The following is a 13648-nucleotide window of genomic DNA, read 5'->3' as shown; positions in this document are numbered from 1 at the left end:
TACTACTGGAAACTTTTTTTCTTTTGTTTTTGTTTTTTTTGTTACATGCTTCTATATTTCTGTTAAACTTAGGTGGCCCATATCCGGGCAGAACGTGATATATTGGTGGAAGCAGATGGTGCTTGGGTGGTGAAGATGTTTTACAGTTTTCAAGATAAAAGTAATCTCTATCTGATCATGGAGTTCTTACCTGGAGGTAACCCAAATACAATGCACATGACACGAGTAGCTAAATAAAACGATTCATTATTTGTATGAAATAAAATGTGAAATGCAGATTTCTAAAAAAAGAATAATCTCAAAAAACATAGCCATTAATATTATTGGAGCGCGAATTAAATCCAAATGTTTTATTCCATTTTGGTTAGGTGATATGATGACATTACTCATGAAGAAGGACACCCTGACAGAAGAGGAAACACAATTTTATATTGCTGAAACGGTGCTAGCTATTGATGCTATTCACCAACTGGGATTTATCCACAGAGATATCAAACCAGACAATCTTTTGTTGGATGCAAAGGTGTGTACAATTGGCATTTGTTTGGGCTTTTAGTTTGAGTAGATTAGCCTAAGCATTGTATTGCATGCCAGATACCAGCCTGACTAAAAATGTTAGTTATTGAATATATATTTTTTTTAGCTTAATGAAAATAATTAAAACGGTCAGTTTTGTACAGCCCAGATATATATATATATAGAGAGAGATATAGATATAGATATAATTGGTAGATTATATTGTGCAATTTTAGTATACCACAAATGTATTTGAGATTATTTATTCATACAATTGGACATTCATTTTAAAACAATTGGACTGTTTAAAGACTGAGTTTTTTTATTTTTTATGCAGTGGGATAGGAAACTAACATGGGCAGTGCTCTTGTGATGAACATCTGACATTTTAGTAGATAAATAATGTTGCTTTTTGCCTTTTTCTGAAGGGTCATGTCAAACTTTCAGACTTTGGACTGTGCACAGGGCTGAAGAAAGCGCACAGAACGGAGTTTTACAGGAATCTTACCCACAACCCTCCAAGTGACTTCAGTAAGTACAAGTGCACTACCAGGGCAGCAGTGTGCACATGCAGTAAAAATGAAGCATCCGGCTTAGAGATTGCCAAAGTAACTTGTATTTTCTCATTGGAACCTGACAAAGCAATTACACGCTGGGCTCCGCGACCTGCCGAAGATGATATGATCCCCTTCTTCAATTATTAAATACCTACACAGTGACATGCATCGGGTTTGAAAACGTCATCACAAATCTTCATAGAATTACAATATCTTATTCCATAATATAAGAAAATTATAGAACATATGATGAAGCAATGCAGCATTACAAAACTCGTACGGAGACTAGGTTGACCAAGTAAAAACCGGGACATAATATTTTTTTTTAATCAAACAAACTGCATCACCAACTTTGCCCCTTCCCCTTTGTCTCTCCGCCCCTCTCTGTCCCCTTCCTCGCACACCCCATTTTCTCTCTCCCCATCCCTCCATTCTCTCAACCCCCCCCATGCTGTCTCTCTTCCCCCCCATGCTGTCTCTCTTCCCCCCCATGCTGTCTCTCTTCCCCCCCCATGCTGTCTCTCTTCCCCCCCCATGCTGTCTCTTCCCCCCCCATGCTGTCTCTTCCCCCCCCCATGCTGTCTCTTCCCCCCCCCATGCTGTCTCTTCCCCCCCCCATGCTGTCTCTTCCCCCCCATGCTGTCTCTTCCCCCCCATGCTGTCTCTCTTCCCCCCCCATGCTGTCTCTCTTCCCCCCCATGCTGTCTCTCTTCCCCCCCCCCCCATGCTATCTCTCTTCCCCCCCCCCATGCTGTCTCTCTTCTCCCCCCCATGCTGTCTCTCTTCCCCCCCCATGCTGTCTCTCTTCCCCCCCATGCTGTCTCTCTTCCCCCCATGCTATCTCTCTTCCCCCCCCCCATGCTGTCTCTCTTCCCCCCCCCCCATGCTGTCTCTCTTCCCCCCCCCCATGCTGTCTCTCTTCCCCCCCCCCATGCTGTCTCTCTTCCCCCCCCCCATGCTGTCTCTCTTCCCCCCCCCATGCTGTCTCTCTTCCCCCCCCCCATGCTGTCTCTCTTCCCCCCCCCCATGCTGTCTCTCTTCCCCCCCCCCATGCTGTCTCTCTTCCCCCCCCCATGCTGTCTCTCTTCCCCCCCATGCTGTCTCTCTTCCCCCCCCCATGCTGTCTCTCTTCCCCCCCCATGCTGTCTCTCTTCCCCCCCCCATGCTGTCTCTCCCCCCCCCTCCCCCATGCTGTGTCTCTCCCCCCATGCTGTGTCTCTCCCCCCATGCTGTGTCTCTCCCCCCATGCTGTGTCTCTCCCCCCATGCTGTGTCTCTCCCCCCGTGCTGTCTCTCTCCCCCCGTGCTGTCTCTCTCCCCCCGTGCTGTCTCTCTCCCCCCGTGCTGTGTCTCTCCCCCCCGTGCTGTGTCTCTCCCCCCCGTGCTGTCTCTCCCCCCCGTGCTGTCTCTCCCCCCCGTGCTGTCTCTCCCCCCCGTGCTGTCTCTCCCCCCCGTGCTGTCTCTCTCCCCCCCGTGCTGTCTCTCTCCCCCCCGTGCTGTCTCTCTCCCCCCCGTGCTGTCTCTCTCCCCCCCGTGCTGTCTCTCTCCCCCCCGTGCTGTCTCTCTCCCCCCCGTGCTGTCTCTCTCCCCCCCGTGCTGTCTCTCTCCCACCCGTGCTGTCTCTCTCCCACCCGTGCTGTCTCTCTCCCCCCCCCGTGCTGTCTCTCTCCCCCCCCCGTGCTGTCTCTCTCCCCCCCCCCGTGCTGTCTCTCTCCCCCCCCCCCCGTGCTGTCTCTCTCCCCCCCCCGTGCTGTCTCTCTCCCCCCCCGTGCTGTCTCTCTCCCCCCCCCCGTGCTGTCTCTCTCCCCCCCCCCGTGCTGTCTCTCTCCCCCCCCCCGTGCTGTCTCTCTCCCCCCCCCCCGTGCTGTCTCTCTCCCCCCCGTGCTGTCTCTCTCCCCCCCGTGCTGTCTCTCTCCCCCCCGTGCTGTCTCTCTCCCCCCCGTGCTGTCTCTCTCCCCCCCGTGCTGTCTCTCTCCCCCCCGTGCTGTCTCTCTCCCCCCCGTGCTGTCTCTCTCCCCCCCGTGCTGTCTCTCTCCCCCCCGTGCTGTCTCTCTCCCCCCTGTGTTGTCTCTCTCCCCCCGTGCTGTCTCTCTCCCCCCATGCTGTCTCCCCCATCTCTCTCCCCCATCTCTCTCCCCCATCTCTCTCCCCCATCTCTCTCCCCCATCTCTCTCCCCCCCATGCTGTCTCCCCCCCATGCTGTGTCCCCCTCAATCCCCCATGCTGTCTCTCTCAATCCCCCATGCTGTCTCTCTCAATCCCCCATCCTGTGTGTGTGTGTCTCAATCCCCTATCCTGTGTCTCTCAATCCCCTATCCTGTGTCTCTCAATCCCCTATCCTGTGTCTCTCAATCCCCCATCCTGTGTGTCTCTCAATCCCCCATCCTGTGTGTCTCTCAATCCCCCATCCTGTGTGTGTCTCTCAATCCCCCATCCTGTGTGTGTCTCTCAATCCCCCATCCTGTGTGTGTCTCTCAATCCCCCATCCTGTGTGTGTCTCTCAATCCCCCATCCTGTGTGTGTCTCTCAATCCCCCATCCTGTGTGTGTCTCTCAATCCCCCATCATGTGTGTCTCTCAATCCCCCATCCTGTGTGTGTCTCTCAATCCCCCATCCTGTGTGTGTCTCTCAATCCCCCATCCTGTGTGTGTCTCTCAATCCCCCATCCTGTGTGTGTCTCTCAATCCCCCATCCTGTGTGTGTCTCTCAATCCCCCATCCTGTGTGTGTCTCTCAATCCCCCATCCTGTGTGTGTCTCTCAATCCCCCATCCTGTGTGTGTCTCTCAATCCCCCATCCTGTGTGTGTCTCTCAATCCCCCATCCTGTGTGTCTCTCAATCCCCCATCCTGTGTGTGTGTCTCAATCCCCCATCCTGTGTGTGTCTCCCAATCCCCCATCCTGTGTGTGTCTCAATCCCCCATCCTGTGTGTGTCTCAATCCCCCACCCTGTGTGTGTCTCTCAATCCCCCACCCTGTGTGTGTCTCTCAATCCCCCACCCTGTGTGTGTCTCTCAATCCCCCACCCTGTGTGTGTCTCTCAATCCCCCACCCTGTGTGTGTCTCTCAATCCCCCACCCTGTGTGTGTCTCTCAATCCCCCACCCTGTGTGTGTCTCTCAATCCCCCACCCTGTGTGTGTCTCTCAATCCCCCACCCTGTGTGTGTCTCTCAATCCCCCACCCTGTGTGTGTCTCTCAATCCCCCACCCTGTGTGTGTCTCTCAATCCCCCACCCTGTGTGTGTCTCTCAATCCCCCACCCTGTGTGTGTCTCTCAATCCCCCACCCTGTGTGTGTCTCTCAATCCCCCACCCTGTGTGTGTCTCTCAATCCCCCACCCTGTGTGTGTCTCCCCCCTCCCCCCCTTGCTCTGATGGTCAAAACCGGGACAGAGAAAAACGGGACATTTTAAAGAATGTCTGGTAACCGGGACAGACCTTAAAAAAACAAGGCTGAACTGATCGAACCTTGCTGCGCGATCAGAGCTGCAGGCTGCTCTCAATACGGGGCTGGTGCTTCTCCCTTCTCCCATTTAAAAACGCATTTCATTTATAACATGTTAAAAATACATAAAACATTTTTTGTATTTTTAACGTTTTATAAATTAAATGTGTTTTTAAATGGAGGGAATATCTGTGATGAGTAATGTGTGGATGAGGGGGATGTTGTAGGTGAGTGATGGGAGAAGGGGTAAGTTAGGGGATGGGAGCACTGTAGGTGAGAGGGATGGCATGAGAGGTGGATGGGATGAGGGGGATGTTAGGGAGATGGGAGCAGTGTATCTGACTACTGGGATGAGGGGGATGTTAGGGAGATGGGGCCAGTGTAGGTGAGCGTAATGGGACGAGGAGTGGGTAGATGGAAATACATTGAAAGACATTTGGTGTACAAAATTTGTATTGTCCTTAAAATCTTGCAAGTTACTCTTTAGGACTGTATCTTCTGTGTCTACATAAAGCCCTAACAGGCTTTTACTTATTAAGACTGTGATATTGGTAACACACCACCTTAACAAAGCATACGAGGTAGCTTCGTGGCTGATACTATACACCTTTTACATAAACCTTGGCCCCTTGCAGACGCACTTACCAGAACACCTCCTACTGTTTCTGTACATTCCTCCTACCTACCAATTAGATTGTAAGCTCTTCGGGGCAGGGACTCCTTTTCCTAAATGTCACTTTTATGTCTGAAGCACTTCATCGCATTGTGTTATTTGTATTATTTGCTATTTTTATGATTGTCACGTGTATTACTGCTGTGAAGAGCTATGTACATTAATGGAGCTATATAAATAAAGATACATTTAATACATATATACATATATACATACATCTCTAATCGGTACTTCTGTTTTTTTGTTTTTTTTCTACTCGTAGGCCCATATTAACTAAGCAATGCTATGCCGTGAGATGCATTCAGTTGCCAGAAGACGCATTATAGCACTTTTAATTGAATGGGCCGTAAGGCGTCTGTGCCATAGCTCCGTTTAGTACACATGGTACCGTGTAGTAAAATGTATAGCACATGCTCTTTCACAAGTCCAATATGCGGTTGTCAAACATTTTTGTTTCTAAACAGCTTTTCAGAACATGAACTCGAAGCGAAAGGCTGAAACATGGAAGAAAAACAGAAGGCAGTTGGTGAGTTTAATGTTTTGATGCATTAAAACATGCTTGATCTATGCATGGGGTTGCTCAACTCCAGTCCTCAAGCCCCCCGTCCCCCAACAGGTCACTGATTGAGCCACCTGTGCTGAAGCTGGGATTTTCTGAAAACCTGACGTGTTGGTTGGGCTTGAAGACGAGTTGAACCCCCCTGCTCTATTCAATGCCAGATAAACCAATAGTTAAAAACTGACAATGGAAAAAGTGCATGGCTAGGGCAGTCTACTAATTACCAGTCTGTGCAGTAAACTCGCATGTCAGTGTGCTAAATCTTACGCCCTGTTTCACTTTGCCCATACACGTCGTTTCCTTTAATGTCAAGTGATGGGGGGGAAAAGATCAACCGTTTATACAAACTAACTGAAAGTATTTATTTCTGGGTCACTAAAGCATAAAAAGGATTATTAAAAGTAAATATGAACAATATATATATATATTTTTTTTTTTTCAACTTAAATTTTTTATTTTGTTCAGTACATAATATACATACAGTAGATAGTCTCTCGGCAGCGTACCGTAACAGTTTACTGCATGTGACAATCCTCATTGTAAATTGGTGGACGTCTTTGGACATACTGGGAAGACCGACAGACATACTGGGGGGGGGATCTCCGGCTAGGAGTCGGTGGGGGGGGGGGGGGGGAAAGGGGAAGGGAAGACAGACAAGGGGAATGGAAAAAGAAAAGAGAGAAAGGAGGGGGGGGGGGGAGGGAGTATGGGAGTTAAAGGGTCTCCTTCCGTGGTTCCGCTTCTGCCTCCCCCATGCTGGTTCTCTGCGTCTGAGGACTTTCTGCGTACCCCGTAGGACGTCTGGTTCTTAACTGATCTGTCTCTCTCATTGTCTTGTGGGTCCCATCCTGGTCATACGGGGTTTTGGGGTGGGGGGGGGGCGGGGGGTGCCTCTATCTTAGTGTGTTGTAGGTTCCGTCGTTAAGCACTCCCTCAAGGGAGAACGCATTTGCTCCTATTAAAGCCAAATTGAGGACCTCTCCACTCCCCGAATTTCTTTCTGGACTAACCATGGTGCCCAGACTTTTTCAAAATTTTCGCCAGTGTCATTGACTAAGCTTGTTAGCATTTCCATCTGGCATACCGTCCAAATTCTATGTCTAATGTTTGGAATTGAAGGGATTACGTTTTGTTAATATATATATTTTTAAGTCTCAATTGTTTTTATAGCCGCAAAGCATTACATAGCTACACCCCCCCTGTTCAATTTAATCATATTTTATAAAATGTTTGATTAATCCACATGAAAATGTAGGTTTGTTATGTAAATTAACGCTACATATACGCTATTATAGTAGCGTAACTATATAGTATAGTTTCTTGGTGATTAGCGCGTTAAAAAAAATTCTAAATACATATAAGAAGCGCAATGTAGTCAAATAACTAAATTGGTATCACAGACAGCAAGTACCACGTGCACTGTGGTTCATTAAACAAGAAATGGGAATTTTCCCTTCGTAGCTCGTAAATGTGTTAAACTGTTGTAAGGATAAAGGTTTAGTTCAGCGTGTGTCGTCCTGCTGAAACGTGCGCCCGAAGATGAGAACGCCGATGTCTGTCTGATTGCATAATCGATAAAGCTGCTCCCACTCCTGAACGATGCGCTGTTTTGCAAATTATTTTTTTCCGTCCTAGGGACCATCTTTTATCAGGAAACATGTTTGGACCATAATATTTGCTCTGTCTCGAGCACTTTATAACGTGCTGACCATCTTGGCTAAGCAGCATTTTGTAACTATGCACTTGATGAGGCCATCACGTTGTCACGATTGCCAAAGAATATTTAATTAGATTACTATATTTAAAAATGATTTGATGATCTCCTGAGACACCTTGTATTGCTCAAATTTTTGTGAAAATGTAGTGGGTTTTTTTTCTGCAAGAAATGACAAACTATAAAAGGGGTACTGGTTTTTTTCCCTGGATATAGCAGGGGATCCCCGGAGCTATAAAGTTAATTTCCGCTTCGGGGGGCTTCCTGAGATACCGAGGAAGCTGCCACCAGTACTGTCCATACTGGGGGAAACAAAATGGAGGTATAAATCTTGCGTCATTTGGGCGAATAGAAAGTCGTAATGTCATCTGTCTGCGTCTTCCTATTTGCCCATGTCACGCTGGGATTTAAACCTTGAAATTACGGGCAGAACCTCGGGAAGCTGGGTGCCCCCTGAGCGCCGGAGACCCTCTGCTTCCTACACTTCTCCTTTAAGGTGAGATATTATGATTTAAGCTTTTATCTTTCTTGTGTTTTAAAGGTTAATTGGTTTGTTTCAGGCATACTCCACTGTTGGGACTCCAGATTATATAGCACCTGAAGTGTTTATGCAGACGGGTTACAACAAGCTGTGTGACTGGTGGTCATTGGGAGTTATTATGTATGAAATGTTAATAGGTAAGGTTCTTTTAGTGTCTCTTTATTTGGGCGGGGGGGGGGGGGGCGGGAGGTTCTTTAACAGTTGCCTAGAAATCCATATACACAGCGCTACTACAAAGCATAACAATACATTTCCGTATAAGACACGTGTGGGTACAAAGTGTTTCTCCACCCCCCCCCCAAACTAATTCAGCAAGGTTTGAAGTCTGACAGAATGCCATTATTTCATTTTATGTATATATATATTTTTTAACCTTTTCTTTCATTCTCAGCTGTATACATACGTTTTTGTAAATTCTTTTTTTTACTCTTATTATACTCTTGGTTATTTCAGAATTTGTTGATGTAAACGTAAAATAATGGCGAGATGACACACACGGCTAATTTTGGTTGACCAGTCTTTCTTTATTGTTAGGCTATTTAATAATGTACAAAGGGTATTTGCTGAATATTTAATAATCTTTTTATACAGGATATCCTCCGTTCTGCTCAGAAACGCCCCAAGAAACTTATAGGAAAGTTATGAACTGGAAAGAAACCCTGGTGTTTCCTCCGGAGGTGCCGATATCGGAGAAGGCCAAGGATTTAATTCTCAGGTCAGGCTTCTCGGCAGGGCTTTGGTAGAATAAATATATTTAAATATAGATTTTTCTGTGGCGTAGCTGACCTGTGGTCATTGTTACGTGTTTAGATGAGCAATACAATACATTATTTTCGTCTCTTCAATAAAATTAACGCTTTCATAAATCTTTTTGACTAATTTTAGGGTTTTAGTGCTCAACGTCAACATTTAAAATATTGAAAAATGAATGCTTTTTGTATTCTGTAGGTTTTGCATTGATTCAGAAAACAGAATTGGCTCCAGTAGTGTCGATGAGCTTAAGACTCATCCATTTTTCGACAGTGTTGACTGGGGACACATCAGGTATATTATTTCTTGAATGATCTGCAGTGATTACATGTTTAACATTCCTTCAGTTCTGCCCGTGCGTTTTATACTGCCCCGATGAACTATATTTTCAATTACTCAGTCCTCACATCCACAGACTGTTTTTCTATTTTCAAATTCGTTGGTCCCGTGTGCTTAAAGATCAGCTTCCTGTATAATCTGTTCGGCAGAACTAGGAATCCCCCACTATTTATTGAGCTTTCAAAGCCACAACCTGCCTAGAGTTTAAAGTCCTGCCTAGCGGATAAAAAAAAATATATATATTTTTTATAAAATATATATATATTTTTATAAAAAATATATATATTTTGCTCGGCCTGTCAATGTAATTTGGCCTCCGTAGAAAGTTACATGTTTTTACTGCTTTGTATTGTGCAACATGTTTCATTGCAATAGAATAGGAAGTCGGCCTTTTATAGGTGTCTTTTGCTTCTGAAAAGCTAGTATATTGTGCAGCCAATATTTAGTCCTTACAGTGCATTGTTTGTTCCTGTTATGTGTCGACATCGTAAAAAGGAAAAAAAAAATAGTTGGGTTTTTTTTGGTACCTTTCAGGGGTATAACTAAAGAATGACAGCCAGCACCACCAATTGCTAAACAAATGTACACTCTATTCTAACTAGGTGCAGGTAATAGGAAGGATCCCTGTAAATCATCTAACAAATATAAGATATTACATGTCACATGCCCTCGTATGTAAAAAATGTAATACGACATGATGAATTAATGTTGAATGCTCATAAGTAGAAAAACTACGGACAAGACTAAACTACACAAACAAAAAACACGGACAATCCGGTATCTCTAGGAGGTTTCTTTCCTGACAACACTATGGAGTGAAAGCCATGTTCATATATCGGAAAAGAAACTAATAAATACTGTACGAGGAAAAATCAATAGCCAAGATGCCACAAAATAAGGCCACTATAATGAATAGGTGGGGTACACATCAAAACACACTATTTGCATGAAATACTCATATAAAGCATCAGGCACATAAGCAAAAAGACATTCAAGAAGGGGGACAAAGTTTCAGGAATTATATCCTTCTGGCCCATTACCCACGTATGTTGAGGGAGAAAAAAAACTGCAGTACTTCCCCTTTGATGTGTCACTGCTCAGAAAAAGAGCCGTGGCAGGCACTCAGTCCATCCAGATATCACATTCCCGTGTGTAGAATTTCAGGGGTGCTCAACCTTAGTCCTCAAGACCACCCCCAACAGGTCAGGTTTTTAGGATATCCCAGCTTCAACACCGGTGGCTTAATCAAAGACCGATTGAGCCACCTGTGCTGATGCTGGGATATCCTAAAAACCTGACCTGTTGGGGAGGGGGGTTTTGAGGACTGGGGTTGAGAACCTGAGGCTTAAATAATGCAGCATAAATTATAACAGCAAAGCTGTATTTTCTCCATACATATTTGTGCATTTTTTTTTTTTTTAAAGAGAGCGACCAGCAGCAATCACCATTGAAATCAAAAGTATTGATGACACTTCCAATTTCGATGAATTCCCAGAGTCTGATATATTACAGCCAGGTAAGCAGAGATGTATACGTAATTATATATTGCAGCCGGTAAGCAAAGATGTATACGTAATGATATATTGCAGCCAGGTAAGCAGAGATGTATTCGTAATGATATATTGCAGCCAGGTAAGCAAAGATGTATACGTAATGATATATTGCAGCCAGGTAAGCAGAGATGTATACGTAATGTAATTCATGTCATTTTAAAGATGTTGGTTAAACTGTTTGTCTTCATTGTGGGAACAGGAGTCTCGCCCTGAAATCTTGTGTTTGCACTCAGTGGTTTCAGAGCTTGCTGGGTTGATATAAACACAAATAAGGAGACAGAGCTTGCTGGGTTGATATAAACACACATAAGGAGACAGAGAATCCTCCTGAAAAGATCCTCATTAGCTGCACACAAAGCTAGGAATATTGAGCAGGGTTTGAATACCCACTATATGAGTAATTTAATTAGCTGGGAGCGATTGCTTACCTGTACCTCACAGCTAATTAAATTACTCATATAGTGGGTATTCAAACCCTGCTCAATATTCCTAGCTTTGTGTGCAGCTAATGAGGATCTTTTCAGGAGGATTCTCTGTCTCCTTATGTGTGTTTGTCTGTCAGCATTATCCTCTTTGCACCAGTAGGAATTAAAACATGCTTTATGATTTATATTTGAACTATGGTCAGCGGTATCTCACAAGTTATGTATACTTGCTGGGTTGATGCCAATTTCAGCTTTAAGTTTTTCACGATTTTATTTCATCGCTCTGCTCGTAGTCTTTAGGTTCAACCAAATCAAATGTCATTTTACATAAATGCAAAACATATTTTAAAGGGTTCTGTCGGTAATGTGACTTAGGCTGCGGACGTAGTGCAGGCGGCGCCCGCGGCACAAACAAATTCATTACCTTAACCAGTCTGGCCGTACTGTGCGTGGAAGTGCGATGGCGCGGCAGGATTTGGAGACTAATTCATTTGATTTTTCGCGTCACGGCTAAATCACGTGAGCATTTGAGCCAATGTGGGTGAACTAGCTTGGTGATGTGACAGGCCACGCCACCCATTGCGGGTGTCATCTGAGTCCACAGATCGCTGAGGCGACAGGCGCACGCGCCCTCTTGTACTGTCACGTGCGCACTATGGCCGCAGCCTGAGACAAGTCTATACTCTTTGTAACCTCTTCTATAAGCAGTTTGGAATTAAAGCTTTCCTCCTAGCTCAATGATATCCTTATTGAAAGTCAGCACGTGCAGTATTGATACAGCCTGAGATTTTATATGGTTTACATATCACTGTATAGTACATTTTCGATTTTGTTTTGTGATTTTAGTGCCAAACACCACAGAGCCAGACTATAAATCCAAAGACTGGGTTTTCCTAAACTACACCTACAAGCGGTTTGAAGGATTAACACAGCGAGGCTCTATCCCATCCTTCAGGAAGTCTGGGAAGTTATGAGAAGGTTTCCCCTCTAACAGAAAAATAAACTACTCAGGTATCTGCCGTCTAAGACTTGCTTGGCAAATATAACAATCCATCAGAATATTTGTAGACATGGTGTGTACATTGACGTCAAGAAGAAATTCTACAGGATTAGGATTTCTGACTACTACAGGAACAAGTTGGCAGAGCCAGCTGGCCTTTTTATTTTCCCATTTTGAAAAGAAAAATATTTGATAACATTATTATACAAAGGTACTGGAATGAGAGCGCGTACATATCATTTTACCCCTTTGTGGCTACGCTGCCATTGTGCAGAAAGGGTCATTTTTGTCTTTATGTGGAGTTATCCGTACTGTGAAATTCGGGAAACCTGTCTGTGGAAACAACACTGCCACCAACACAAGGAAAATGGGCAGTAGAATAAGATGACCGCTGAATGATCATTGCGTGATATTGGGCTGCGTGTTCTGTTTTGAAGAGACAGTTGTTGAGTGAAAGTGCTAGGACTTCATAGTAACCTTTAAACTGTAAATGTCTCTAGTTATTTATTCAGCAATGTTCTGAGGTTCCCTTTATCCTACATTGCCCATCTCTTTCCCCCCAACATCTGCCCATCTCTTTCCCCCCAACATCTTTCCCTGCCCTCTTTTTTTTTTTTTTTTTAATATAAGTTAAGGGTCAATTATAGTCTCTGCATGTATGAGCTGTAAAAGATTATATTCAACGCAAAAATTGTAATCAGCTTGGTATAAATCGCTGTGCTTTTAGCAGATGGAAGTAGATCATTTTACACACAAAAAATAAATAAAATAATTTGTTCCTTAACACTACAAATTAATTGTTATAAAATGTGACATTGGAATGGATTCAAGTTAAAAAAAATAAAAATAAAATATACCCTTGGGTATCTGTTTAAAATTAAATATAAAGTATACTGAATGACTTATTACTTTATCGGCCCATATTGGAAGGTAACCATGGGTCTGTGAGGCTTGTATTGACCGCTTGTCTCCACCTTATTTTCACTGAAGTACTGAAGAGGGATGGGTTTGCGCTGATATTTACTATTTCACAAATAAAAAAAACTAAGCTGATTACCTCCCGATATGGGCAAAGTTTGACAACTCATTTTATTTTGTCTCTACATGTACTTTAATATAGATGCTTAAATATACATGTACATTCTTCAAATGTACTTTCTCCAGGGCCCGCCCTGCCTAAAAATGCTCAATTAAAAAAAGCCCCATGTTGCCTAAACCAAACTCAAATTGCTCTGTTGCTGAAACACAAGCCCTGAAAGGGGCATTAGTTTCGTTGGCAATTGGTTTCCTTTTCATTTTTCATATCCCTTGTTGGACCAAAACGGAACTCTGTCGTTCCCCCCCCCCCCCCCCCATCTCCCACATTTTTTAGTATTTGTGGGGAGGGGGGGGGGTGTTACAGAAGAGAAAGGGGGAGTGGGTATAGGGTTTTGTCAGTAGTACAGCCGTGTAGCAGCACAGTACAAGGGTTACAAGATTATCAACAAAAGCAATGGCAGTGTTCATTCAAGAGCTTCGAGTCCTCTCCAGAAGTCAAAGTTTTAATAGCAAATATAAATAATGCTTTGCGTGCTTCTGAA

The 13648-nt window shown here is 44.4% G+C and overlaps 1 protein-coding gene across 1 annotated transcript in view; it reads left to right on the top strand.

The window, feature by feature from the left end:
* Window positions 1-13423, top strand: part of STK38L (serine/threonine kinase 38 like) — a 45874-nt gene extending 32451 nt beyond the window's left edge. Inside the window, exons 6-14 of the mRNA XM_075602832.1 lie at window positions 73-196; window positions 369-523; window positions 945-1047; window positions 5652-5713; window positions 8021-8138; window positions 8593-8716; window positions 8950-9045; window positions 10515-10606; window positions 11915-13423. Of these exons, the coding sequence (XP_075458947.1) occupies window positions 73-196; window positions 369-523; window positions 945-1047; window positions 5652-5713; window positions 8021-8138; window positions 8593-8716; window positions 8950-9045; window positions 10515-10606; window positions 11915-12042 (1002 nt within the window). The 3' untranslated portion in view covers window positions 12043-13423. The remainder of the gene's footprint in view (window positions 1-72; window positions 197-368; window positions 524-944; window positions 1048-5651; window positions 5714-8020; window positions 8139-8592; window positions 8717-8949; window positions 9046-10514; window positions 10607-11914) is intronic.
* The last annotated feature ends 225 nt before the right edge of the window (window positions 13424-13648 follow it).

This window comes from Ascaphus truei, chromosome 5, assembly GCF_040206685.1.
Source record: "Ascaphus truei isolate aAscTru1 chromosome 5, aAscTru1.hap1, whole genome shotgun sequence".
Taxonomy (NCBI): domain Eukaryota; kingdom Metazoa; phylum Chordata; class Amphibia; order Anura; family Ascaphidae; genus Ascaphus; species Ascaphus truei.
This window is presented reverse-complemented; position numbering and strand designations above follow the sequence as displayed.